The 24,671-nt window shown below is 38.8% G+C and overlaps 1 protein-coding gene across 1 annotated transcript in view; it reads left to right on the forward strand.

Annotated features, from left to right (window-relative positions):
- The first annotated feature begins 745 nt into the window (after window positions 1-745).
- PKP2 (plakophilin 2) overlaps window positions 746-24,671 on the forward strand; it is a 41,840-nt gene continuing 17,914 nt past the window's right edge. Inside the window, exons 1-6 of the mRNA XM_085229189.1 lie at window positions 746-1,161; window positions 8,284-8,396; window positions 10,525-11,219; window positions 15,285-15,423; window positions 18,058-18,265; window positions 24,120-24,297. Of these exons, the coding sequence (XP_085085315.1) occupies window positions 957-1,161; window positions 8,284-8,396; window positions 10,525-11,219; window positions 15,285-15,423; window positions 18,058-18,265; window positions 24,120-24,297 (1,538 nt within the window). The 5' untranslated portion in view covers window positions 746-956. The remainder of the gene's footprint in view (window positions 1,162-8,283; window positions 8,397-10,524; window positions 11,220-15,284; window positions 15,424-18,057; window positions 18,266-24,119; window positions 24,298-24,671) is intronic.

Here is a 24,671-nt window from a genome sequence, read left to right on the forward strand (position 1 = left end):
CAATCTCCTTTTCTTACTGCAGTGTGACAGCTTGTGCTTTCCTATTCACAAGGCTTTGCCTCCTCCTTTGAGATATATGCAGTCACAGAGCTTGTTAAGCCAGCAGCTCCACGTCATGTCCCAAGGTAGAGGAACAACTGAGGCCTCTGTGCTGCTCTTATTCCTCAAGCTCTGTTTCTGCTGTACGAAGCCAGTCAGGATGGTAAACACAGGCAGGTTTGCCTGTTGGGTTTTCTCCAGTCTTTAATTGCGGAATTCCCTCAGCACCCCTTTACAAAGAAACAGAGAGCAGAGTGCTTCTATTCAGTTCCCTGTGAAGTCTCAAGACAGCCTGGAGACCGCAGGCAGCAGGGAAACCTCCCTACACACACACTAACACAATCCCACCCAAAAGATTTTGCCTCACATCCAGAGACTGTGAAGCAGTTTCGCATCTTACGTGTCCAAATTGGAACAGACACGTACCCAAAACACGTGTTGTCTATAAGCTATGTGTAAACCACAGAAGTACTTAAATGCTAGTGTAAGACGTGTGAACGTAAACGCGTTTAGAACATGTTCCCGTCTGTCAGCTTCTCCTTGGCTGTACGGCCTCGGGGCCGCTGTCGGCTGCCAAATTCACGGCCGGAGCCGTGGGCGGCTGGCTGACACCGCTCCGCGCTGCCTAAAGCTGGGCCTCGCCGCCACGCCGTGTCCCTCACCCCGGCGAGGGGAGGGGACGTGAGGAGCGGGGACTGTGCAGGCGGCAGGAGGCAGGCGGGAGGCGGAGGGACGTGGCCGTGGCTGGCACCTGCGCGGCGGGCGGGGCAGGGCCTGGGGCCGCACTGAGCTCGGGGCGCGTCCCGCTCCGGCTCCTCCCGTCCCTCAGCAGCAGTCCGAGCTCCGGCGGTGGAGCGGCGGCACAACAGGTCTCCGAGAGGCGCGGCCCCGGCCCCGTGCCGCCACCGCGCGCACCCATGGCCGGCCGCGGCCCCGGCGGCGACCAGGGCTACATCCGCACCGTGCTGGGCCAGCAGATACTGGGCGAGCTGGACAGCTCCAGCCTGGCGCTGCCCTCCGAGGCCGGCCTCAAGCTGTCGGGCGGGGAGGAGAAGGCGCTTCGGATCCACCGGCAGGTCCAGCAGACGCTGGCCAGGAAGAGCCGAGGCTCGCTGCACAATGGTGAGTGCCCGCCTGCGCCGTGCGTGGCTGTGGGCGTCCCGGGTCGCTGGGGCAGCCCCGGTGCGAGCCCCTGCTGCAGGGTTGTAGCAGAGCTGCTCTCTCACAGTGCCCGTCTCCGTAGTGGGAAGTTTCTCCCTCTCAGCTACTGCAACTTGTGAGACGTGGGAGTTGCTCGGGATTTACTGCTGCCAGAGAGATGGATGGTGCCAGAGTGCTCCTCTGGTTGTGCTTGTTCCAGCAGCCCCGCTCACACTCACTGGCCTTGTTTGCAGAATGAGCTGGGGAGTAGAGTCGGAAATGGCTTTTCTGGTTTCACCTCTAAGTAAAAGCAAACGCGCAAAAAGGAGGTTTGGCAAAGTACCTTTAAGAAAGGCGTGGATGGCAAACATTGAGCCCCACGGCACTCTGCAGAACCGGGCCCAAAATAAGTGACAAAAACTTTTAATCCCTTTAATCCTGTTTTCACTCAGATGTTCCTGAGTTTAGTCTGGAAAACAGGAGGCTCAGGAGAGACCTTATTGCTCTCTACAGCTGTCTGAATGGAGGGGAGCCTCTTCTCCCAAGTAACAGCAATGGGACGGACAAGAGTGCCTCAAGTAGCACCAAGAGAGGTTCAGGTTGGATAATGGAAACATTTCTTCTCAGAAAGAGAGGTGCTGCAGTGGAACAGGCTGCCCAGGGAGGCAGTGGAGTCACTGTCCCTGGAGGTGTTCAGTAACTGTGTGGATGTGGCACTGAGGGACCTGGTTAGTGGGCACGGTGCAGATGGGTTGGTGGTTGGAATAGAGAATCTTAGAGATAATTTCCAACCATAATCATATAATCATTTTATAATGATTCTATAATTCTGTGATATGATGGATTTACAGGTTATATACACTGTTCCCATGTTTGTCATGATAGAAGTCCTCACCTTTCACGTGCAAAAATCTGTGAGCGGTGTCTTTAAATTTATGACCATACCTTGCTCGCCTGTCTTGTCAGGCAGACGAGCGTTTCCTCATACTTCTGACTCCCATCTGAAAAAGGCCTCATCGCTAAAAGAATCCAATGCAGATGCAGATATAGTCTGACAAATGAGGCACACAAAGTCACGTAAACAGGCACCCACAGCTGTGCAGTATGCAGCTATTTACACCTGTAAGTCTCTAGCCTTGCAGCACTCCTTTCAGTAAGGTTTCTAAACAGTTTTTAGAGTAATTTCATTTCTTTTTCTCTCAATAGAGAGGAACAACGTGGAGAGAGCGTTTTAAAGCAATGAGTAACAGACTGTTTGTGAATATATCATCATATATCTAAACTGTGATAAAACTATGAAGACAGAATTCTCATCTTTCCAGCTCATCTTAACTTCTCTGGAATATGTTAACAGACCTGAATGATTTAGGATAATTGTCTTTGTCTGCTTTGTTTTTATAAAGATGAAGTGTTTGAATACTTTGCATTTCTGAGGCTCCAAAACTTTAAGCTTCAAGATCAGAAGTGGCAAATATCATTTTGTTAGATGGATTGTTTGTGCATGAAATGAATTTATCTTCTTTCAAACATATTCTGGTGCCCAGCTCACCATGCAAACTTTGTTCCTGTGCAAAGCTCAAAAAAAAAAAAAAAAAATCAAAATACATTTTATGTACTATATAAGAAATATCTAGAATGTGTATCAAATGTCTATAATACATTTAAAATGTCTTTCCTGAAAAATATATGTGTGTATGTCCCATTGTGCTTTTTTCGTAGAAGACTTGCACAACATTTTACTATGCTTTGAAAAACATTTTTATATGGAAGCTACTTCTGAAAATATGCTATTTAACATGCAAAAAAGTATCCGCTTCACTGAACAGTACAGTTTTCAAGATGTATTAAGTGTCTCATATTGGTTGGAGTTTCAAGGAAGATAATAGATTTAAAAGCATCAGAAGAAGTTCCCTGTGATATAACTGTCCTATCTGTACTTCAGACTCTGTTCAGCAAGGTACTTACCACATACCTAACCAGAGCATTCACATACATGTCTAAACTTAGCCAGGGATAGAACAACGGGGTATGAAAAATCAGTGGCAGTGAAGGTCTTACCAAGTGTCATCCGTGCGCGCTCATTTTCCACTTACTGTACTAGAAGCTTTGAAGCCTCAAGAAGTACATTGTCAGGCAACATAATTTCTCCTTGAAATTTCAGACTAAAGATTTGGCCTTCAACATTATCTATAAGTGGAAAAACATATTTTTGCCTTCTATCTCCATATTGCTTGCTGCTTTAAGCCCTTACCTGAATCCCTATTAAGGACATCTTTACTTTTTTTTTATTTTATTAAAGAAATTCAGATCATCACCAGATCTGAGAATTCCTCCTGCTCCAAAATGGTTGAAATTATGAACTGTCTCAACTATTTTTAAAACATTGTCAAACATTGCTAGTGGCTTTTCAAGCAGTAGTTTAACAACAGCTGTAATTTTCCAGTTTGCTGTACCTTTACAAATTAAAGATTATGTTGCACTGAAAAGCAGCCATGTGAAATTTCCTAGTGTTTAAAAATGGAGATGTTACGGTAGAGAGTTCAGCCTTAAAAAAAAAAAAAGGCCCTTTATGTTAATGACTGGTGTTTTTTGTTGAATTGACTATACCTTGTGTATTTCTATTTATGATTCTACTTTCCTGTAATCTTGTTCAATTTGCACTTTGATTGGCTTTTTAAATTCATCAATGGTATTTCTGTTTCTCTAGTGTAGTCTCCAGACCAAAGTCTTCCATCCTTTACATCCTTGCCAGTTTTGCTATAACAGATGACCACAGAATTTAGTAGTATGCCACACAAGACCAAATAGCTTGATGATCTATGTAAAGATGCATTCTCTAACACGATTTTATCACTATGAAATGTTTATTTGAAAAGAGAATTTAAACTTATATGATTTCTAAACCAACAGTGTTAGATAATTACAATCAGAACCCTATTTTTTCCTTACATTTCTTCACTTCTAAAATTCTTAATAGTAATTTTCTTTATCTTGCTTTAGGGATTTGTAGTTTTCTGACCGTGCTTCATAGTGATTTTCTTTTTGTATCTTCGTGGAAAAGGGAAACAGAGAAAAATTTCTCTGTTGGTGACTTACACTTCTTATTGCCTTTCTTAAATTCCTCATTGCTAATTTCTGAGCCAGAAGGAAAAAAGTAAGTCTTATATTTGAGCATTTGTGTGAATGTAATGACCAGTGCAGAGTAAAAAATGTTGGAATGTCACTTGGGACCAGGCATGCCCTGGCATTAATTAAAGGGAATAATCAAAAAGAAGGTTCTTTCTTCTCTATGTGAGTTGATTCAGAGAAGTTTTTGATGTGCTTTTCCTAAATGTCACTAGCTCAGTCCATTGTGAGTGGTGAAGTATAAAAAAAGATCAAAAGATGATAAACCAGGAACACTACAAGTGTCTGTCAAGCATATAATCTCCCTCCCACCCTGAGAATTGGTGGACAAGAGATATTCAGCAGGTGGGCGCTTAGGATGTGTGAAAATACTACAGTCCTCAATAGACTTGTGTGTACAGGATATGGCTTCGTTATTTCCTGCAGTAGAGGGTTTAAAGCCAAAATATGGCTTTCGCAGTAATCATTCAAATACAAAAATGCTGAAAAAGACTCGCAACTGAGAGGTAGCAATGCATATGATTTGAAAGGAATCCTACACCTAATTCCTTAACAGGTAATCATCTTTTTTGAACATCATGTGTCTTAGAGATGTATCTTGTTCTTTTCTAAGGCCAGGCACATAGGAGATTGATTTGTCTGCAGCTGTAGCCAGCAATTAATGGGGAGGAAATTTGTAGGCCTTTAGAAATGTTGAACCAACCCACCTAAGGGGGCTTCAAAAGGGCCGCCATGAAGATGAATAGGACTATTTTCTCAGTTAACTATTCAGTCTTCTTCCTGATAGTGTAATTATTTTGCCAGAACTCAAAGTTTTATCATAGCTGTTGTGAAATGAGGTGATTTCTGTACAGTTTTCATGTTGTGTGTGGAGGAGAGTAAAGAGCTTTAGTGTTTCTCCTCCACTGACCACATCCATAAGGCCAGTGTTCTTGAGCTTCTTTAGTTCAGACTGACTGAAGAAAGGGGAGACTATCATAAAAGGTTCCATTCAATTACCTACACGTGACTGATCTTTGAGATGCCTGAGTTTTCTAATACATTCACATTGGCTGACAGATAGGACATAGGGCCTGTAGGAAAGCCATCCGTTCCTTGACTGCAGGACTGTCAAGCATCCTGATTTCATATTTTCTGAAGAGAGTTTCTATGAGGTTTAAAGCACTGATTTCCATAGTTAGAAAATGTAAATTCTATGAACCCATAATATTAAAAAAAAAAAAAGAAACGTCCTTTGTGTCTTTTTTTAAATCAGTTCACTGAGTATAGAAGGACTCCCAAATGACTTTTGAATATATGCAATACCAAGCAAATCTGAGAAGTGCAAAAAACATAAGGTTTTGTGGAGTGGTGAAACCTTAGCTGGAGAAACCCTCTCTGACAGAAGCAAGTTTTGACTAGATGACCTATCCTGCGTCTCATAACTACTGGAAAGGCACAGCATTTTAGTTTCCACTTTTTCCTTTAGCACACTTAGCTTTTGACACAAGTAGACAGCTCATCTCGCAATCTATGTTTTATGTCTCCCTAATAAATCTTCGGGTAAAAGGCTGACAGAATAGTTTATTGGTATGGTAAGAGCAAACAAACAGGAGGTACAAAAATGCAAAGTGAAATTCCTCAAGTTAACATTTACTGTGTTTATCTCTGACTGAGAAAAATGTTTTGTTTACTGATGGATGGTTTCACAGGGAAACTGAAGGTTAAAAACAGAGGGCTGCTTGAAGCCACTTAAAGCCAGAGATAACTGAGTGTTGCAATTCGTGGTTGGATGTGTTTTTGCTTTTACAAAGAGGGTAACTGCTTACCCTATGCTGGTTCATGGACAGAGTTATTGTTTTATTTTATCAAGATTATTTTGTTTGTTTAATAAAGACAGAGAATTCAGAGTTAACTAAAACATGCCAAAATGACTTATTCAAGGGATCTTTATGTTTGAAGAAGATAAATAACAATAATTGCTCATTAAGAAGACTAGACAAAAAATACTAACTATAAAGAAACAGTCCTATGAGTATCTATTTAAAGACTGATTATATGACAGTGCTTTAATAGGTAGCAACGAGTAAAGCTAATCTTTAAAAGGCAAATTTGGGCAGTATGCTAAGACGTGTTCTTACCGGGCACCTGAAATTGTGTGTGAATTATATCATAAAAATGAGAGATTTTTGTGAATCGTCAGATTTTGTATGTCAGTGTAAACTGGCAGGAAATTTATGCAATTTATGTCATGAAGGAATTAGTACAGTCCAAATGATGAGTTTGACTGGGCTGCATCACTCCACTCTCATTGATGCAAAGTTAGCATGAATGTGTCTTAACAAATCACCTAGTACATGTTCAAATCTGTTTTGTATAGCCAAAGCACAAGAATTGGAAAGTATGATTAAATAGCTGGAAAATATGAATAAATTGGACCTCAAATGATTGCATTCAACTTACATATTATACACAAATTTGGATTTATCCAGGTAGTTACATGCTAAAGAGAATCATTCACAAGTTGTTCCTGTTACATGAGTGTCTTGTTTCTTTTCACCATTGCCAAGTTTTTACTGACTACACGCAATAATGATGAAAGATACAGGCATACTGAGGTTCCTAGGGATTGCACTAATTCATCCATGGGACTAATGGCACTAGCCAAAAGCCTTAGCAGACACAGTACACAAGCCCTTTCAAAAATCCAGGCAGTCACTTGCCTGCTTGTTTTTGGTATCTGAATTTCTTTGTGCGTATGGCTCCTAATATCTTTCGAAGCAGAGGCTTCCATCAGTTTGGCTAAGTTAATGATTTTCTTCTGCAGATTTATTTCCTGTAGCATCTCAGACGATATCTACTAAATTGAAAATTCATGGCCAGTTTCTTTATTAGTCATTGTCATCTTTTCAGCTTAACTTCTGCAACCCACACTGACTCCATTTATGACAGATTTGAGTTATATCTTGCCTTTAGCTTTCAGCTTCTGTGTCACCTCTTTAAACCTGTGTTTTTTATATTCCTGTACGCAGATTCTCATAGTAACACTGCAATGTCATAAACAATTACTTCACCTGTATCTATTACAAAGCTTAAGGTAGTGAAGGAGATAATCACAGTGCACTGTTCCATATTCAAAGCTGAGCTGTGGAAAAAATCCACAGATATACTGTGAGTCTTCTACATTATTTGTTGGATTAGTGAACCTTACAGGTACAGTTTTAAAGCATCATTAAACTCCCCTTCTTTTTCAGCATCATACACCACGTACCTCCATAAGCCACAGAGTGTGTTTGTGGACTCTTCATGTTCTTTGGGTGAAACACTAAGATTAGTGAAGCACTGCCTGTTTCAGTATATTATCATTAAACTAGTGCCTGAGGGAGAACAGACATCAGCAGACAGCTATGATGTAAATAGTCCATATTCAGTTATTGTACTTCTTTAGCAATCATGAAAATTGTGTCTCTAGGGCATTCAGGAACAAAGGTTACACATAAACCCAGTTTTCTCAGTTGTTATCTACAGCTGCAATATTTTAGCTGCAGTCATGCGTGCTGTGCTTGTTAGAGTGGGACTATCAGGTAAGACATAAATATTTAAAGTGGTTACAATGAAAGAAACATTCTCAGTAGCTGTAAGGTGATACACTTTCTCAGTGCTTAATCATTTGTCATTATCTGGGATATTAAAAATATCAGCTTGCTGCGTTAAAATGTCTTTCATGGAGTAGATGAATAACAGTAAGACTTCTAGAAGTTAAAAATATGTCTTAAGTAAAATAAAAGAGAAACTGAAAATATGAACCATGACCTCGTAGCTATGTTTTGAATGCGCTACGCTGAATGCAAACATCTTTCCATCTTACCCCTGTCTCATTTTCAGCTAACAAATATTATTGACAGCATAGAGTTAGTCACTTCCCTCGTACCAGAAACAGTCCTTTATAGTAATTCTGGATGTTGTTAAAATCTTACTAATACTAGTCTTTGTTTACAGGCAGTTTACACCGTGCTTCCAGTGTCCCAGAACGTGTCTATAACATGGGGATTGTTGAAAATGATTTTTCACCAAGATCTCAGTATGGTTTCTCATATTATCAGTCAAATCAGGTGAGGAAAACACAACAAACAGGAACAAATGTGTTACCATGCATAGTTTATTTATGTTTTTAGCACAAATAATAGCATGTAAATGGTATTTCAAGGTTTGCATGCTTGCTTCTTCACATTTTTAAAGCCTGATTTCTAGAAAAGTAGCTTTTTGTAACTGAGTTAGTGGGTTTTTTCCTCTTCTTGTGACTTCTGAGCTCAGTGACTAAACTCAGCTCAGTATGATAAACAGGCTTTCTGCAACCATCTTGATTTTATGAGAAACGGCATAAGATTAGGAAATAAATTCATATTAACACACCATTAAGACAGAGGTTATTACAAGTCAGACCTCTATCTCTCCCACCAGGCTGCCAGTCAGTCAGCACATGCATAGCCCAAAGTGGCCAGAAGCCACAATGCCATGCACCAGCAAAACAGTTAGAAGTTGCTGGAGGGAGTTCCATGGTCCTACAGCATAAAGAGTGACATGGATAGGAACTGGGAATGTGGTGAAAGATGTTAGAGAATTAAGCATCCACAGCCACAGCAAAACAAATTACGTAAGTTTCACAATGACACATAGAGTGTTCCTTATCATTTTAAGCAGTCCTGCTGTAACCTGTTTTAGTATTACAAGAATTTCAGCAGTCCTCGTAATACAGTAATGTTTCTAAGCTGTCTAATTACAGCTTCACTTCTTATTTAGACTTTCTTTGCTTGGGTTTCTGGCCTAAATGCTAAGGGAAGTAATTGATTTTCTTCAGGGTTTTTGACTCTGCTCATAACCAGTTATTATATGGCTGAGGGAGCACTTATTATGTGGTTGTTCCCACAAGAGTTTTCATGGCAGAAAGGGAGAAAAAAAAGGAAATAGGACAATTTGTTCTGCCATGCAGCCATGCAAGCCAGAAAAATCCACAAGGTCTAGTATTTCATAAAGCATTCATTTCCTTACCTCAGTGAAGACATAAATACATACTTGCATAATTCCTGCAGAATAAACAGATGTATCCAATGATCCTAGCCCCGGCCTATTAGATTCAGCAATCATTTGTCCTTCTGTCCTTCAATTATCACCTTCAGTAACAACTCAACAGTGAAGGAAAGGGGTTTCAGTCAGTATCTGTTAGGCTCTATCCCTTCAATTAATAACTAATGTGTAACTTCACTTCTACCTTAAAAATACCTGTGATAATATAATATTTAAATACAACATGAAAATAAAATGTATGGGGCTTTGGTTTACAGCTGGATGCCACTAAACTCGCTGATTAAAACAAAATAAAAAATTAAAATATTGGCCATCACTCCTCTGTGTCAATCAGATAGTCTACCAAGTTGATCTAGTTCTGGAAAGTCTTGAATAGTCCAATTTAGACCATAACAGTTTAACAAAAAGGTAGAAAAAAATGGAGAGTACCATACATCATCTGAACAGTAAAGAGTTTGAAGACACATCCTACAAAGAGCGGTTGAAGGAATTGAGTTTATTGAGTTAAGAGAAAACTGCAAAACAAGAGGATGATAAATTATCATCCTCACTCACCAAAATTAAAATCATCATTTTTTGCTTCCTTGCAATGTTATGGGATCTCCTTCATTTTTAGGAAGAGGCTAGACAAACAGGGAAGGAAATATCTTTTTTTTTAGTAGGTGCTACCACAAAGTGAACAGGAGAGCTAAATAACCTCTCAGTTTCCTTTCTAGCTGTACATTGTAACGATATACAGGCATTTTAGTATATTGTTTTAGTATCTGACTGATAAATTATTTTCTATCAGACAGCCTTGAATTTCATTTCAGTAGCTGATGTGAATGTTAATCCTCAAGGAGTTTGAAACTGAAACTAAAATCTCCATTAACAGACTTTTCTCTACCAAATGTAACTGATTCCTCTTTTGAGTTAATGATGGCAGACTAGACTTGTCTAATATTTACATCATACTTGTTCCTATGTTTATAAAGCAGATAAGAGGAAGTGTTAGAGAATCTTATTTAATATCCAGTTTTAATAATGTTCAAATTTTGTTTTCTTTCTCTTATAGTAGACCTTAAAATTTTTATCTTTTCTGGTTTGGTTTCTTTGCTATTAGTCCTAAATGTGATGCTCTTACCATGATTCCTTTTCTCTTGGACTCTTGGACAGGTTGCATCACCATCCTCTTATACAAATGGCTGGGGGACAAGAATCGCTTACAAGGCAATGGAAGGAAGAGCTCAAAGACAACCTCTGAAGAGATTAGAGGTTTCACCCCAGCGAGGTCCCAAAAGATTGGCATATGTGTCCAATGATTTTCACTATGACAGAGTGTTTTCAACTGGATTCTCCCCAAGGCACCATGATTACAGGAGATCCAATGGGACTGTCCCACCAAGATATGCTCGGTCTGAGATTGTTGGTTACACGATTCGTGATACAGTGAGCAGGGGAAACTCTCTTAAAAGACACTCCCAGTTGGGGGCTATTAATGACACCATCCCTGATAGTGCTCCTCTTAGCCCCCCTGTACAGAGGTACCATCAAGCAGGCAACAGTCGCAGTATGACCAACCTTTTAGAAAAAGAAAACTACCTGACTTCAGGCAGCGCGATGGGACAAGTGAGATCACCAACTGCTTCCCATTTTGCATCTCAGAACAGACAATCTTTAAGGTCCAGCTGGCACCAAACTACTCTCAGAAGCACACAGACCAGGAGGGAAGCTTCCCAGCCAGCTTCAGTAACCACTGTTGCTGCAGAGCCAGATGGTAAGAGGATGACACTGACAGCTGCCATGGCAGCAGCGGGGAGAAATGGTTTCCTGCAGAGTGAACAAGCCACCATCAATGGATCTCAGCTAGGGTAAGCCCAACAAAGAATTCTTGCCTCAATGTCACAACTAAAAAGAACAGATTTGTTTGAGAAAGGAAAGTAAACTGACAGCTAACACGGTGTAAAAATCCACTTCTAGTGCAACAGAGGAAAGGGAGGAAAAAAGTGTGTGTTTATATATACTACAGGGTCCACACTGCTTGCTCAGGCTTGGGACCACGTTTTGCTAAGAGTTAATCCTACATCTAAGGAGACATGGAGTAGATGCTGAGAAATTTACAACATAAATAACAGTACAATGTAATGTATTGGCAAATATTGGGCTCCTAAGAACAGGTAACTTCATCACAGACAGCTATTTTGATATTCAATCTTTTGTACAAGCAGTCTTGGTTGTCCTTTTGTAGGTACAGACGTTGGAATCTAGTTGTCTGCCTGCAGAAATGTCAGCCAAAATGTTTTTTGTGCCTTCAGATGTAAACATTTATCTCCAGTCATTGTGATATGCTTGGGACCATGCTGAACTCCATGTGGTAGATTCGTGACCTAATAGAAATCTATTTGACAGTGTAGTTGCTTGCAAGTGCCAATTTTTCAGATTTACTTCTGCTGGAAGCTACAGATGAAAATGATTTGAAGTGCTGTTGAAAGTTTCTGAAGTTCCTTTTGCAATTCTTTACAGATTTCATTTATCTCGGTACTTTTATTTCATTTACTCATGTGTAATTTGTTTAATTTTCAAATAAACTAGTTTTACTTTGGATTCAGAGATAGTTTTTGCAGAGAATGGGGGGGCTTTTTAGTCTACTCAGAGTTTAATAAGGCTTCTGTAAAATATAACAGCAGCTTATCTTAGTGAGAGGCTGGTGAATATCAGTGTGCAAGATAATTCCCCAGGAGAACTTGATCATTAGACTCTTACAAGGGAGAAAACTATAGTTATTTTAGCTGACTGAGGTCAATATTTGTTATGTTTGCTTATGCAGTGACATGTAATAATGTATGTGGATATCATACACTTTCCAGATGTCTAAAATATGTGTTTAGCAGGATGCATTGTAATTCTCATTGCTGTACGGGCTTAACACTGAAGTCTTGCATTGGTTATAGTACATTTTAGTTCACCCACTTCCAGTCACTGCACAATTTAATGCAGAGGTATTTAAAACATCATAGACCAAACGTTGCTTTGGAGCACATGCTTCTGTCAAATTAGAGATATTTCACCTGAGTTCATCATTCCACCATGACTTCCATCAAGACTTCTCAGTCTAAAACGTTGTTAATGACTTTCACATTTCCTGTCATTTCCCATTCTTTTTGATTTTAAGGTGGCATTATGTGATGTATTGCTCTCTTATCTGTTGCTCCTTTAATAATGGAAGGGACAAGAAAAGATAAGCTCATTTTCAAAGCAATTTGATTTTTCCATAAATTCATACTTTTTAATGCAAATCACAATGTAGGACTTTGGAAAGTAAGGCTGTAAAATAGTTTTGTAAGATTGAAAAGAAGCCTTCTGTACCTCTGTACAGAATTTAAAATTACATATATAATATAGAAATGCATTTGCAGACTTCCCTTAGAAGAATAGCTCGTGCTGTGAAGTCAAAGTAGAAGAAAGAGAATATAGAGATGCTATCTCTGCATCTTCTGGTAGAGAGGAACAGTTAAAAACTTCCTAATATCCTTATAATTAAGATGAGGCCACAACTTGTCAAATCATTGTTCTGTTTAATAACCATTGCTTGAATGTGCTTCCATTTGACATCAGCTAATTAGCCGTATGGCTTTTAGCTTTGCCTGCAACTGTTTTGAGGATAGAATAATTTCGTCGAATTCTGTTTTGACAAAAGTTGGGGTGCTGCAATTTGTAGAATACCTTTAAGAGTGAAAGATTATATTATTGTCAGATAAAACTTCAGTGAATGCAGAGGTTATTTTCATCCAATGGAAAGCAGTCTTACTCTGGCAGCGTGCAACATGAAAGAGATTCTGGCTACTGCTTTTGGAGGAGCATTACCCTCTGTAGGAGTCAAAGGGCTCTAAAGTTATTACAGTGACTAACATGCAGGTAAGCTTTCTCACCTGTGCACAACATATAATATGGTCATGAAAACCTTGTTAGTTTAAGAAGACTGCATAAAACCCGTGCTTGAAAAGCCTGTTTTTTCTGTTCCTCTTAAAGAGAGTAAGAACAAGAAACATGATCTACCTTTTTTCCACTACTCATTGGTGATGATTTTTAAGCAGGTTTCTGAACAGTGCATCCAATTTGTAATGAGAAGTAATTTAATAGCTATTTTATTTTAAATCAGAGCTGAAGTAAGTGAAAATCTGGAAGATGTAAGCATTGCCAGAGTAGAGCCCAGAACACTAATTGCATTCTGATTTAACCTCTCCATTGACATTGTCAACACGCTGTCCCCTTCATTTCATATTTGTCTTGCACAAGCATGTGTCAGCATCTGTATAGGCAGCATATTTGCTCAAAACGCCAACAGAGAGGAGGATGAAAATAACATGATTTATACTAAATGAAAATGTAAAGGCAAGTGGAAACCTCAATGGTACTGGAATACAATTTCATCTGGAACAGGTGCATCAAAATTGTTCTTCATCTCTTTATTGTTCTTGCAGCCATACTAATTGTGTTCTGCCCTGTGATTTGTAAGGTAGATGGAGGAAACAAAAATCAAACACAATTCTTTTTCTTTTTTTTTCTTTTTTTTGTCTCAGAGCTCATAATTTTGTCATAAATATCTTGGTCTGATTGAATGCATTTGTGGAAAGAATGTCTGTGAGAGTTCTTCCTGATTTCTGCCTACCTGATTTCTGCTTCCCTACCTAACCCCTCCACCACTTGTTCAGGACAAGCCTATGCTTCCAGGTTTTCAATCCTGCTAGTCTGTCACTGAGATAGAGATGAACAGAGATGAAGAACCCAGTAACTCCTGGTGCAGTCCACAGACATATATATAGTAGTAGCTATAGTAGTGTTTCTTTTCTTCACGTTAAAACATTTCTAATCTGAGCATGATTTATTATTTAACATCTCCTCTTAGTCAAGTTGATTTTGTTTTCCAAACACTTGTTTTACCAAAGAAATTATCTATATCACAGTTTCTAATTTTAAATGTACTTACTTAAATAATTATCATGAAATTTACTCCCTTCACCATGGTTCACAAAATGCCTAGTTGGCCCTGTCTGGACAGTCCCTGATCTGGTTCTATAAACATTTTTGTTTAAAAAAAATATATATATATATATATGTATGTATGTATGTATGTAGGTAGGTAGGTATAATGTGTATGTGTGTATATATATATGTATGTATGTATATATTTACTTTTATTTCCTTCTGAGTGGGGAGTGTTTGAAACCAAAAGTACATCTTGCCTATCCTAGGACTAATGCACCCGATAGTGCCATGAATTGGTTTGTTTCCTTTACTAGGAAGGAAATGGGAGTGGTGACCTCTTTCCAATTTTTTATATGGTTCTCTAACATAATAGTTACTGAAGCTAACATATTGGCAACACATATTTTTAATCCTACCAGATGTGATGTACTTACTTAATTTAATGAGTGGTTTTATTTCCTTTTGCTTGGAAAAGTCTTTGGCTGTCTGTTTTAAACTGAAGCAACTTCTGCACATTTGAAGAAAGTGAGGGACTGAGCTCTGCATTTATATAGACTGAGATGTGAAAGTCTGAAGAAAGGCATGAAAACAAAAAATTATAATCACATTGCTGACAAGAACATCAAGATATCTTCATAAAAGTCACACTGTAACTTGGCTTTGGCCCTCCTTGATTAATCCTTCCACCTGCTGAGTTTCCATATTGTCTTTATAATTTCAAGCATGACTTGTTTTGTCCAGAATGTCTAATTGCTGCAACAATTCAGTTTATGATTTGCTTGTTCCCCAGAGTATCAGTATCTCCTAAAACATTTATAATATTGGTAAGGAAACAGATTTCTAAGAAAAGCTAATTAAAAAGAATGAATAGCCTGCTGTTATAAGGTAGTTCAGTCTAAATGATTTTTCTAGTCTTTCTTCACTGTATTTTCTCTAATTGTACTTTTAAGGAGCCCAGAAGTGGAGATGACTCTAGAGCGTGCAGTGAACATCTTGAAGAGTGAAAATACACAGTCAGCACCTAGGATACTTGCTGCAGTGACTTTCATACAGCATGAATGCTTCCAGAAAGCAGAAGCCAGAAGAAAAGTAAGTGATTGTTTTTATGCAAGTTTTAGTCAGGTAGAACAAATAACTGTACTGTACCAACTCGAGAAAGAACATTCCAAGAAGCACTGCAGGATACTGATGTTGAATATTTTCCCTAAAATATGCTGATGCTTTTTGCTGCAGGTCCTTTAAATCAGTAGAGTAATCAGTAGATAGCACTGGTCTGTGCTAGCAAAAGTTTGGTCTTCAGCGTTTTGTGATAGGAAACGTGGAAATGTAGAGTAAGAAGAGACATCAATGATTCATCCAAACCATTTGCAATTGCAGGTGTTTATGATAAACTTCTTAAAAAAGGATACCACAAGCTCCCAAAGACAATCAAGAAGATTTATTGTATCCATACCTGTTATTCACAAAGTGTAATTAAATCTCTCTTTGCAAACTAAGTTCATTAGTTTCTATCTTATCTTGATGGATATGGAGAAAATTTTCTATTCTTCTGTCCTTTTTATAATGATTTTTTGTATCATTTAAGGCTGCTAAACTGTCTGCTTTTTTCAGAGTAAAATGAAAATAATTCTTTCAGCCTTTGTTCTGCACTATGTGATGGCTGTTTATTTTATTTTAACACTTTTTAAAAAAAATTTTAAATTGGTTTGTTTCATAATTTGCCCAGTATTACTTATATGTAATCTCTGTCGTAGCTCAGTATTCATGTATATGCAGTCCAGTTCAGTGACAGCCAAACATCCCTCAGACCTTTAGTAAATATAACTTGCTTCACAGTAGGTCAGACTGTTTCAGGAAAAAAAACACCTGTGTAATTAGCTTTAACTTCAGTTTTAGGACAGAGCTTCAGAACTGAATGTTTGAAGGTGATTTATCATTCAGAACTCTCCAAAGCAGCTTCCCTGAAAATCAACTAGATGAGTTAAAAAAGTTCAAACTGTATCAGTCAGCCTGAAGCCCTCTTTGGGTTTGCTGTCTGTCTCACATACTCTAGCTGAGCTTTGTATTTGATGGCCATCAGACCTTTTCTTGTTCACTTTATCTTGTTTGCGCATTCAGCATGGATTCTTTTTCTCCTAATGCTTTGTTTCCTGTTACGTGATAGTTTGTAACTCTATTGGGTCTAGTGGCTTTTTTGTTTGTTTTTTTTTTTTTTTTTTTTGCTTTTAAACATGTGGTCTTACAGTATTTTGGTGGACTTTGTTTACCAGAGAATAAGACAGGTATCAATCAATAACTTTTGTAAATTCTTGTCTGCACATGAGGTCCAAATAACTCCACTGACCTTGTAACAGCTACAACTAAACTTCAAACTTCCAACAGAAAGTCTGCATAAATCCTTACAGCAAAAAACAAACAAGCAAACAAAACCCTAAGGTATCTGTGTCAAACTGACTTATCTACTGAAATAAAATGGTTCGATGTGCCTTCAGAGTGTTTTATGCTCCATTTACCTTTAGATTTCTGTGTTTATTTCCATTAGAACGTAGATGATTGTTGGGTGAAAGCAAAATAGATTATGTCAACAATGCCATAGCAAGAAACTGTGCCTTTTGTACAACAGGATCAGGGGAAAGGTGGACATTCGGTGTAGTTTGTCAGGGCATGAAGAGCAAAAGGCTTTGTTGTAGTTCATTTCTTCCAGTTCCCCAAACTTGTCAGTCATACTGAATTCCCCTTATCATTAAGCTCTGGACTGCTCAAAACAGTTGTATTAGGTTTCTGAGTCTTTCACATGCTGTCGGTTCTACACAACTATGTGTTTGTCCACAAAACCACATGGCATTTTTAGATGCTGGAGGAAGCTGTCCTTAATTTTACATGAAAGTAAGGTATTTTCTATAGTAAACTCATTCCTAAATGAGCCAAGGCTTGCTTATACCACATCACAGCTCGTGCTGAATTTATCATTTGCTACCACAGGTAGAACTTGGAAACTGTTTGTTTCCTTCTTATAGCTGCTGTAAAATAACATCTTAATTCTTCATTCATTTGGGGCCAAAACCCCATTTTCTAAAAATTAGACACTGAAGAGCAATCTTTGTTACATGTGGGCTTCAGTAGTTGACTAGCTTACAATGTTTAATTGTCTACATTTTGAAGTTAACTATTCTTTTCTCAGTATGCCACAGATAAGTACTAAGTAAAATGCATTCTTACTTAATATATATTCACCACATGCAGAGAAGTTGACAGGGAAAAATATTATTTTCCCACCAGTCTGGCTTCCGAGAAAGAAAAAAACAATTTGGCACATCAGGAATGGATTACATCCAGAAATCTCAAAGCAGTTTATGAATGTTCCAGAGTTAAATCTCAAATATCCATCTCACCAACATAGAAGCTAAAATACGGAGCAATTGAATGTCTTGTCAGAAAGTCAAATCTGTGGCAGAGCTGGAAGTGATTTAGTTTCATTCTCTTGCATTAATTACTAAAATATGATGCCTCCCTTAGTTGTGGATTTAACTATGAGTCATACAAAAGCCCAGAGGTTAGCATCATGCCCAAGTGATTAATGCTCTGTGCATTAAGTGTTTCAAATGAGAAAATGAAGAAAAAAAGACCCTACAACAATGCTTAAACTTTTGGCAAGGGAGAGATGGAGTGGGATTTGTCATTATCATTATCTAACCATTCTCTGCTGTTTTCTTTTCTTCACAGGTTTTCTCACTTGGTAGTATCCCCAAACTTATACAGCTTCTTGATGTTCAGAACGAGGATATTCAGCGAGCAGTGTGTGGTGCTTTGAGAAACTTGGTATTTGAAGACAATGACAACAAACTGGAAGTGTCAGAGCAGAAAGGGATCCCTATCTTGCTCCGTTTACTCCGATATACCAAGGATGTAGAAACTAAAAAGCAAATAACAGGTAGTGTTTTCTGTTCATTAAAGCATGAAGTGCTTTAAGTAGTACACAGGTGCCCGATTGCTTACTTAGGCCAATGTTTGGTGACTAAGTGCAAGAGCACTGTCACCTATTCTAAATTCTTCTCTTAAGGTAAGACTATTCATTATTCATTATTCAAGACTATTCATACAGCAAGACTAGGAACTGCAACTTCCCTCTCAAAGCTTATTCAGAAAAGATGTGTCTGTGTTTGTGGAATTAACTTTCTTAATATTCTAGAAAAGAATAGCAAATTCTGTCAAATCATATCGATGGACATTGCTCTGAGCAGTCCCATAGGTGCCTGGAACCATACTTTTTGCCCTCAACAGCAGCTTAGCCCTCTCTGTGGTTCTGGGAGTTCCCTTCTGGAGTCTGTGTTGGATCTGTCCCCCAGAACTGTCAAGCATTGGGTAAAGAATGCAGTTGCACTGCTTCCTTATTTAAATTCACTCTCTTCTGGCTGTTTGTAACCCAGAATCTATCTTCTCAGACGAGTGACAAGAAAACACTACCACAGGAATATCATGCTTCCTTTGTGTGCAAGAGAGAGAATTGCTTTACAACCATTTGATTGTAGAGATAATAGGACACCATCAGTGGAGTGACCTACATTTATAAATCAGTTTCTGTGAGGGTTATATCCTCATCCTTTTGGTTTCAGCTTCCATGAGGAACTGTTAAAAATGAGTATGGCCCATTGAGATTTTGGAGGAAGAGCCCTTTGGAAGAGAAACCCCATATTATATCTCTTGTACGTCACTGTAGCATTAGGAATGCTGGGAGAAAATGGTTACCACTTCTCACAAGAAAACTGTGATTACTGGCCTTTTGGCTTTGTAACAACTAGTTAAGAAATGCCCTCTCCTTCATCCCTGCCCTCCTGGAGGAAATCAGCTACTTGTGATCCACATTCATTTTAGTTAGTATGCAAGGGAAGAGCTGGCTTATATTATATAACTGTAAGAAAATATTATGAATAAATGAATGGGGATATACTTTAAGTGTTCTTTAACGGCAACAGGAACAGAAGCTATTAAAATAACAGAGCTTAAAAAGAGACAGAAGGTGTCAAGCAGCCCTGCCTTGAAGCAAAGGCATGTTGAGACCTTCTGTAATTCTGCATTCTTTTAAGTATTTGAACTGTGCTCCCTAAGCTGTAGAACAAAGTTTTGTATTGTTGGCTCTTTTGGCACTGTTCTATTGCTATGCATCTTTCAAATGTCTTACGGTTTTTTCATGTTCATCATATACAGAATTGGGTCAAGTAGTTTAGTGCATTGTTTCTTTGTGCATTTACACAGCAGAGAGGGGAGCAGTGAAAAAGGCAACAGTGATCAGGAAGCTTTGCTCATTTCTTGCTTGCCATTTCATCATTTCTTATAGGATCTCTGACTGTTCTTGCAAGAGGACTTGTATGGATATAGGCACTGTGAACATTACTGTCTTTCCCTTCATCCGTGTGAAAATGGATGGAGATGTTTTCTGCTACTACTGCTGTCATTGAGCATGACCTTTACATATGAAGCATTCAAGACATCAACAAAATATTTAAACAGTATTGAGCAGGCTGTTTTGGCTGTCATAAGGCAAAATATTCTGATGTAATTTCATGCCTATGAGGTGCAAAGCATGGCTTTAAAAATAAAAGACAGGAGAAACATTATACTACGTTCAAGACCAAATGTGCAGTCAGAAAGAAGTGCACTGGGTCTCTTGGAGAAAATCGCACTACAGAAGATTTTCTGTCATTACTTGAGAAATTCTTCAGGCTCTCTAGGAAGCTGCAAGGAGACCACAGATTGGAGGGCAGCCTTGTTGAATGATTTTCTCCGAGAATATCAGTGTTGCTTCCGGCCACATTTCCTTCCCCCTTTTGAAGATAAGCAAGGAGCAGGCTGCAGATAGCAAGTAGACAATCTCTGTTAATCATGTGCTTACTAAAGTGGATATACTTCCAGATGCTCTTGGCATGTACAGTGATATTTAAGAAACACTGGAATTACTATAATCTAAGGGCTATGTCATAAGGCTTTTCTAAACCTAGTGCAAACCTGTGAGTGGGTAAACCCCACTGAACAGCAGTTTCCTTGGTTAGTTGGTAACTCACCTACAAATTTTGTTCTGCCTTTTTCATTGCTTTTGTCTTCTCTTGGGACTAGAGGAATATCAGTGTGCATGCAATTGCCCAGAAGTGTTATAACAATATGCTTCCAGGAAAATGTTGATGTAGATTCTTAGGGATTCACTCCTTCAATGGGAGAAGCCTGCCTGTCTTTCCACGTCATACTTATTAGTTGCCTATAAATTAGAGACTTCAAAAAATATGATGTGATAACTAGCTGAATGTCTTCCCCAATAAGAGATCAGTAAAATGATCTTGGTACGTGATAATAACACACTAAACTCTTGTGAGAGATTCCTATCCAAGGATAGAAAGCATGCGATACTCATTAATAAAAAGTATTAATAAAGATGTCCAAGCTCAGCAGATGACAGCTTTTTGTTTCCACTACTGTGTAGGAAGCCTGGTACCAGGCCTTTAAAAAATAAGCAATATGATCTTATACTTGTGCACATAAGAAAAATACATCTCAGCCTTAGAAGCTTATCTTTAAGGTCAGTGGCTAATCAGTAGCAGCAGAGTTGATACCAGCGTACCTCTGCCCAGTAGTAAGCTATATCATATATAGTATACCTCAAAGAATATTTTAAAGGCCTGTGTTTTCTTCTGGCCTGGCTTTTCCTCCTTCTCTCTTTTTCACTATAAAGAGAATAACTAAGAAGCCCCAGGAATATCAGGAAAGTGTGATCTCTCAAGATCAAAAATCTGACTCCTTCATGTTGACTCCACCATACGTATGAACCTGCAGCTTCTCGTTCCTTTGTGTATGCTCCCGTGTGAACATCAGAAATGCTGTTGCAAGCAAACTCTTAGGCTGAGGTAAACAGCCTGAGCATAATCATATAGCATGCCTTGTTTTGTGCTGTGAAAAGACTGAAAGCAATGAAAATATATGGAGATAAATGCTGATGATAGCAAGTGCTGTGTTTTGCCATAGTCTGTGCATCCCAGGAGAATGCACAAAAAGCACCAAACTAGTATACCCACCGAAGTGGCTGTGTGCTTATGAGAGTCTGAACACTGCCATGGACTAATTTACCTAATGCCTATGTGCAGAAAAGAAATTTGCATTTTTCTCCATGCAAATTCTGTACTTTATTCTTAGGGAGAACAAGGCTTCCACAAGGTTGAGTTGATTGGGTTTGCTAGTTTCTTAAAGTCATTGATACAACTAAAGTAAAGAAGCCATAGGCTTTGTCCTTTGTTTGACATACAAACTTCTTGCATATGTTTTACAAAAGGAATGAGGTTACTTGTGAGCAATGAGAGATGTCACTTTGAGACAGTGCAGGAGCCAAGAGAGGAATGCCATTTTTTAGCATTTAGTGAGCACATTGAGGATCAGAAAGGAAAATGGTTGAGGCATGAACAAAAAAAGATGAACTTTTGAAGGTAAGCCAGATGAGCCTCTAGGGAGTACCTAACCTCTTGATCTTGTTATCATGCAGTGTAAATCTAAGAATTGAAAGAAAATTCTTTCTGCAGGGAAGATTACTGCACAAACAGATCTGTCATAAAAAGAAAAATAAATTTCAAAGTGCACCCCACCCATTTTCCCAAATAACCATCTAAAGGAAAAATATGCCACTATAAATACATTACAGCATATGGCTGCAAGAAAAGAGCCCACTTTTAAAGATATTTTTAAAAGTGAACAAATTTGTTCAAAACCAGAATGCCACTGAGGGAATCCTTCTGACCTCAGTGAGACAGTGCCTGCGGGCAAAGGCAGGATTTGTCAGAAAATTTACAATGTAAGCAATATTCAGATTCTGTTCTGACAATTCTGACCTCTATTCTAGGTATCCATCTATAATTCAGAATGCACTTGTTTCTTCTAATATGATATTCTGTCCTTGTACCTACACATTTGTGCTGTTCTGTCTTAACATGCTTCCCTCACCAATGCCCTTTGGACTGCATGTCTGATTTCCTGTAAGCCTTACTTATCCCTCAGGAAAGTACATTCTTCTTTTTATCCCCTAATTCAGAGGTTGGAGAGCTGATCCCAGAAGAAGGAATGGCTGCTTTTGGCTGGGCTTTGTTTTGATTTTACTATTGCTCACAATAGCTGTAATTAAATTCAAAGTGTAAGGAGAGACAAAAGAAACATTTTTTGTTGTGAGCTGATGAAAGGAACGTTCACTAATACCCTGCCAGTGTTTGGAGGAGGAGGTATGTGAAACTTAGAGCAGCAAGTGGGGGAAACAATGAATGCCTTTGTAAGCAAAAAGCAGAAATATATATCTAGGGGAAAACTACTTTAAAAAGATTTTTCATCTGTTGGAATAGAACAGAAGCAAAGCTAATCAATTTTACAATATTATATTGGATATTTGTTTCAGTTGTACACTGTAAGTAAACAAAGTGTGCAGTGTTATTTAATTGTTTCTTTAATGACAAATATATGGACAGTAACAGCCAACCAGTGATTAAGCCTAATTTTTCCCTTCTATGGAATTTTGCTATTAAGTGTTCAAGAAACGTGGTAATGGGCATCTCCCATCTTCCAGCAGATTCCCAAAGACCTATAAACTCTCTGTTTGTACTTCACATTTACTCCCCTTTTAAGTTTATTATCCAGCATTTTGATGGTACTTGAAAGTGCAGCCAGTCTGCCAGGCATCTACTAGGGATGAATTCCTCCCTGGAAACGTGTAAATGATCATAGGCATTGGAGGTTCTTACAAGTTTCATTTGTGTTACTTTGATGATTGAGATAGCTGCAAATTGGCAGTGGTGTGCAGAGCAGTGGAAGACTGTTCTTTTCAGTCAGACATTAGACTATATAGAGTTCTGCCTCTAATACATATATGAGTACATGCTTTTTCAGTGCCACTTTCTCTTGGATCAGAGTCCTTCACTCAGGCAAAGTTCACTCCCAGAGTTGCAGTGCATTGCCATGAATATAATACATGTTTTCCTGTGTCAGACAGCTATCTGCATTCTCCGTGAGGGGAGCTTTATGTTAGGAACTGCTCTCTTTGTGAACCTCATACAGCTGCGGGACATGGTCAAAATTAATAAGTGATGCAATAGTGAACCTTCAGAGCTATTTATTTAACTTTTCAATGTCAAGGTAAAACTTATGCTGCACTTTTCAGCCATGAAAGTATGTGACAGTATGTCCAAAAGCTCTGTCATTTACCTGCTCAATGGAAGGACATAGGAAATCAAATTCCTTGTGCATTCACTAATTTTTTCCTGTTTTTTTCCATATCCCTAGCGGGAAGACATATGAATCTATAGGCACCCATTTCACACTTCAGAAATGTTAAATTCAAGAAGTACTTCTTGAACAAAGAGACTCTACAGTGTAGTTGATATTCTTTTTTTGACACTGTAGAGCCTCTTACATGTACTTACTGTGGCTAATTGCAGCAGCTCAGGGTAAAGGAAGAGCACATTAGAGACAAGAGTCCACATATGACTGAATGCCAATATACTTATCTCATAAGAGGAAGTAAAAAAACCTCCACATTCTCACTGGAGACTCTGAAGACTGAGCAGTGTGCAATCACATGTGGGAAGGTGTTGTGCAGTGCTGTGTCATGGTGGCTGGTGAACTCTAATCACGTCCTTCTGCTCCTCTTGAAGATGTCAAGAGCCAGACAAGCTCTTTTACGAATTAACTTCAAGAAGTTTGGGATTCGGTCTTTCAAACCTGTGGAAGAATCTTTTGCCACTCTGATTTTATTTTGGATATTGCAGGTTTGTTGTGGAATTTGTCTTCCAATGACCAGCTGAAGCACCTGTTGGTTAAAGAAGCCCTACATACCCTGACAGAAGCTGTTCTCATCCCTTGCTCTGGCTGGCCAGATCGAGATTACCCCAAGTCAAGTGTTTTACCCGACCCTGATATCTTCTACAATGCCACAGGATGCCTGAGGTGAGCACTCAGTTCACAAGTACCTAAAATAAAGTGATGTTAAAACAGGCCTGCACACATTTTCTTGCTTACTTTGAACTGTGATGGCACCAAGAGAAGAGTTTGCATACAGATTGATAAGTAACTAAATTAGGAAAAAAGTCATTTTTGAATCAAAATTAGATACATCCAACTTTTTGCACAAGTTCATATCTATCAAGGCCAGGCTGCAGCCATGGGGTTGATGAATAGAATTACATTTGCGCATCTACTACTGCAGTCAGCCTCATGAACACAGTAGTGATTAGAACAGAGAACAATAGTACAAAAGACTACTATGGTAAACCCAGCCTTAAATGACAGAAGTATAAAAGTCACATATTTAAAACGGGATA

This window comes from Meleagris gallopavo, chromosome 1 (assembly GCF_905368555.1).
Source record: "Meleagris gallopavo chromosome 1, MGAL_WU_HG_1.1, whole genome shotgun sequence".
Lineage (NCBI taxonomy): Eukaryota > Metazoa > Chordata > Aves > Galliformes > Phasianidae > Meleagris > Meleagris gallopavo.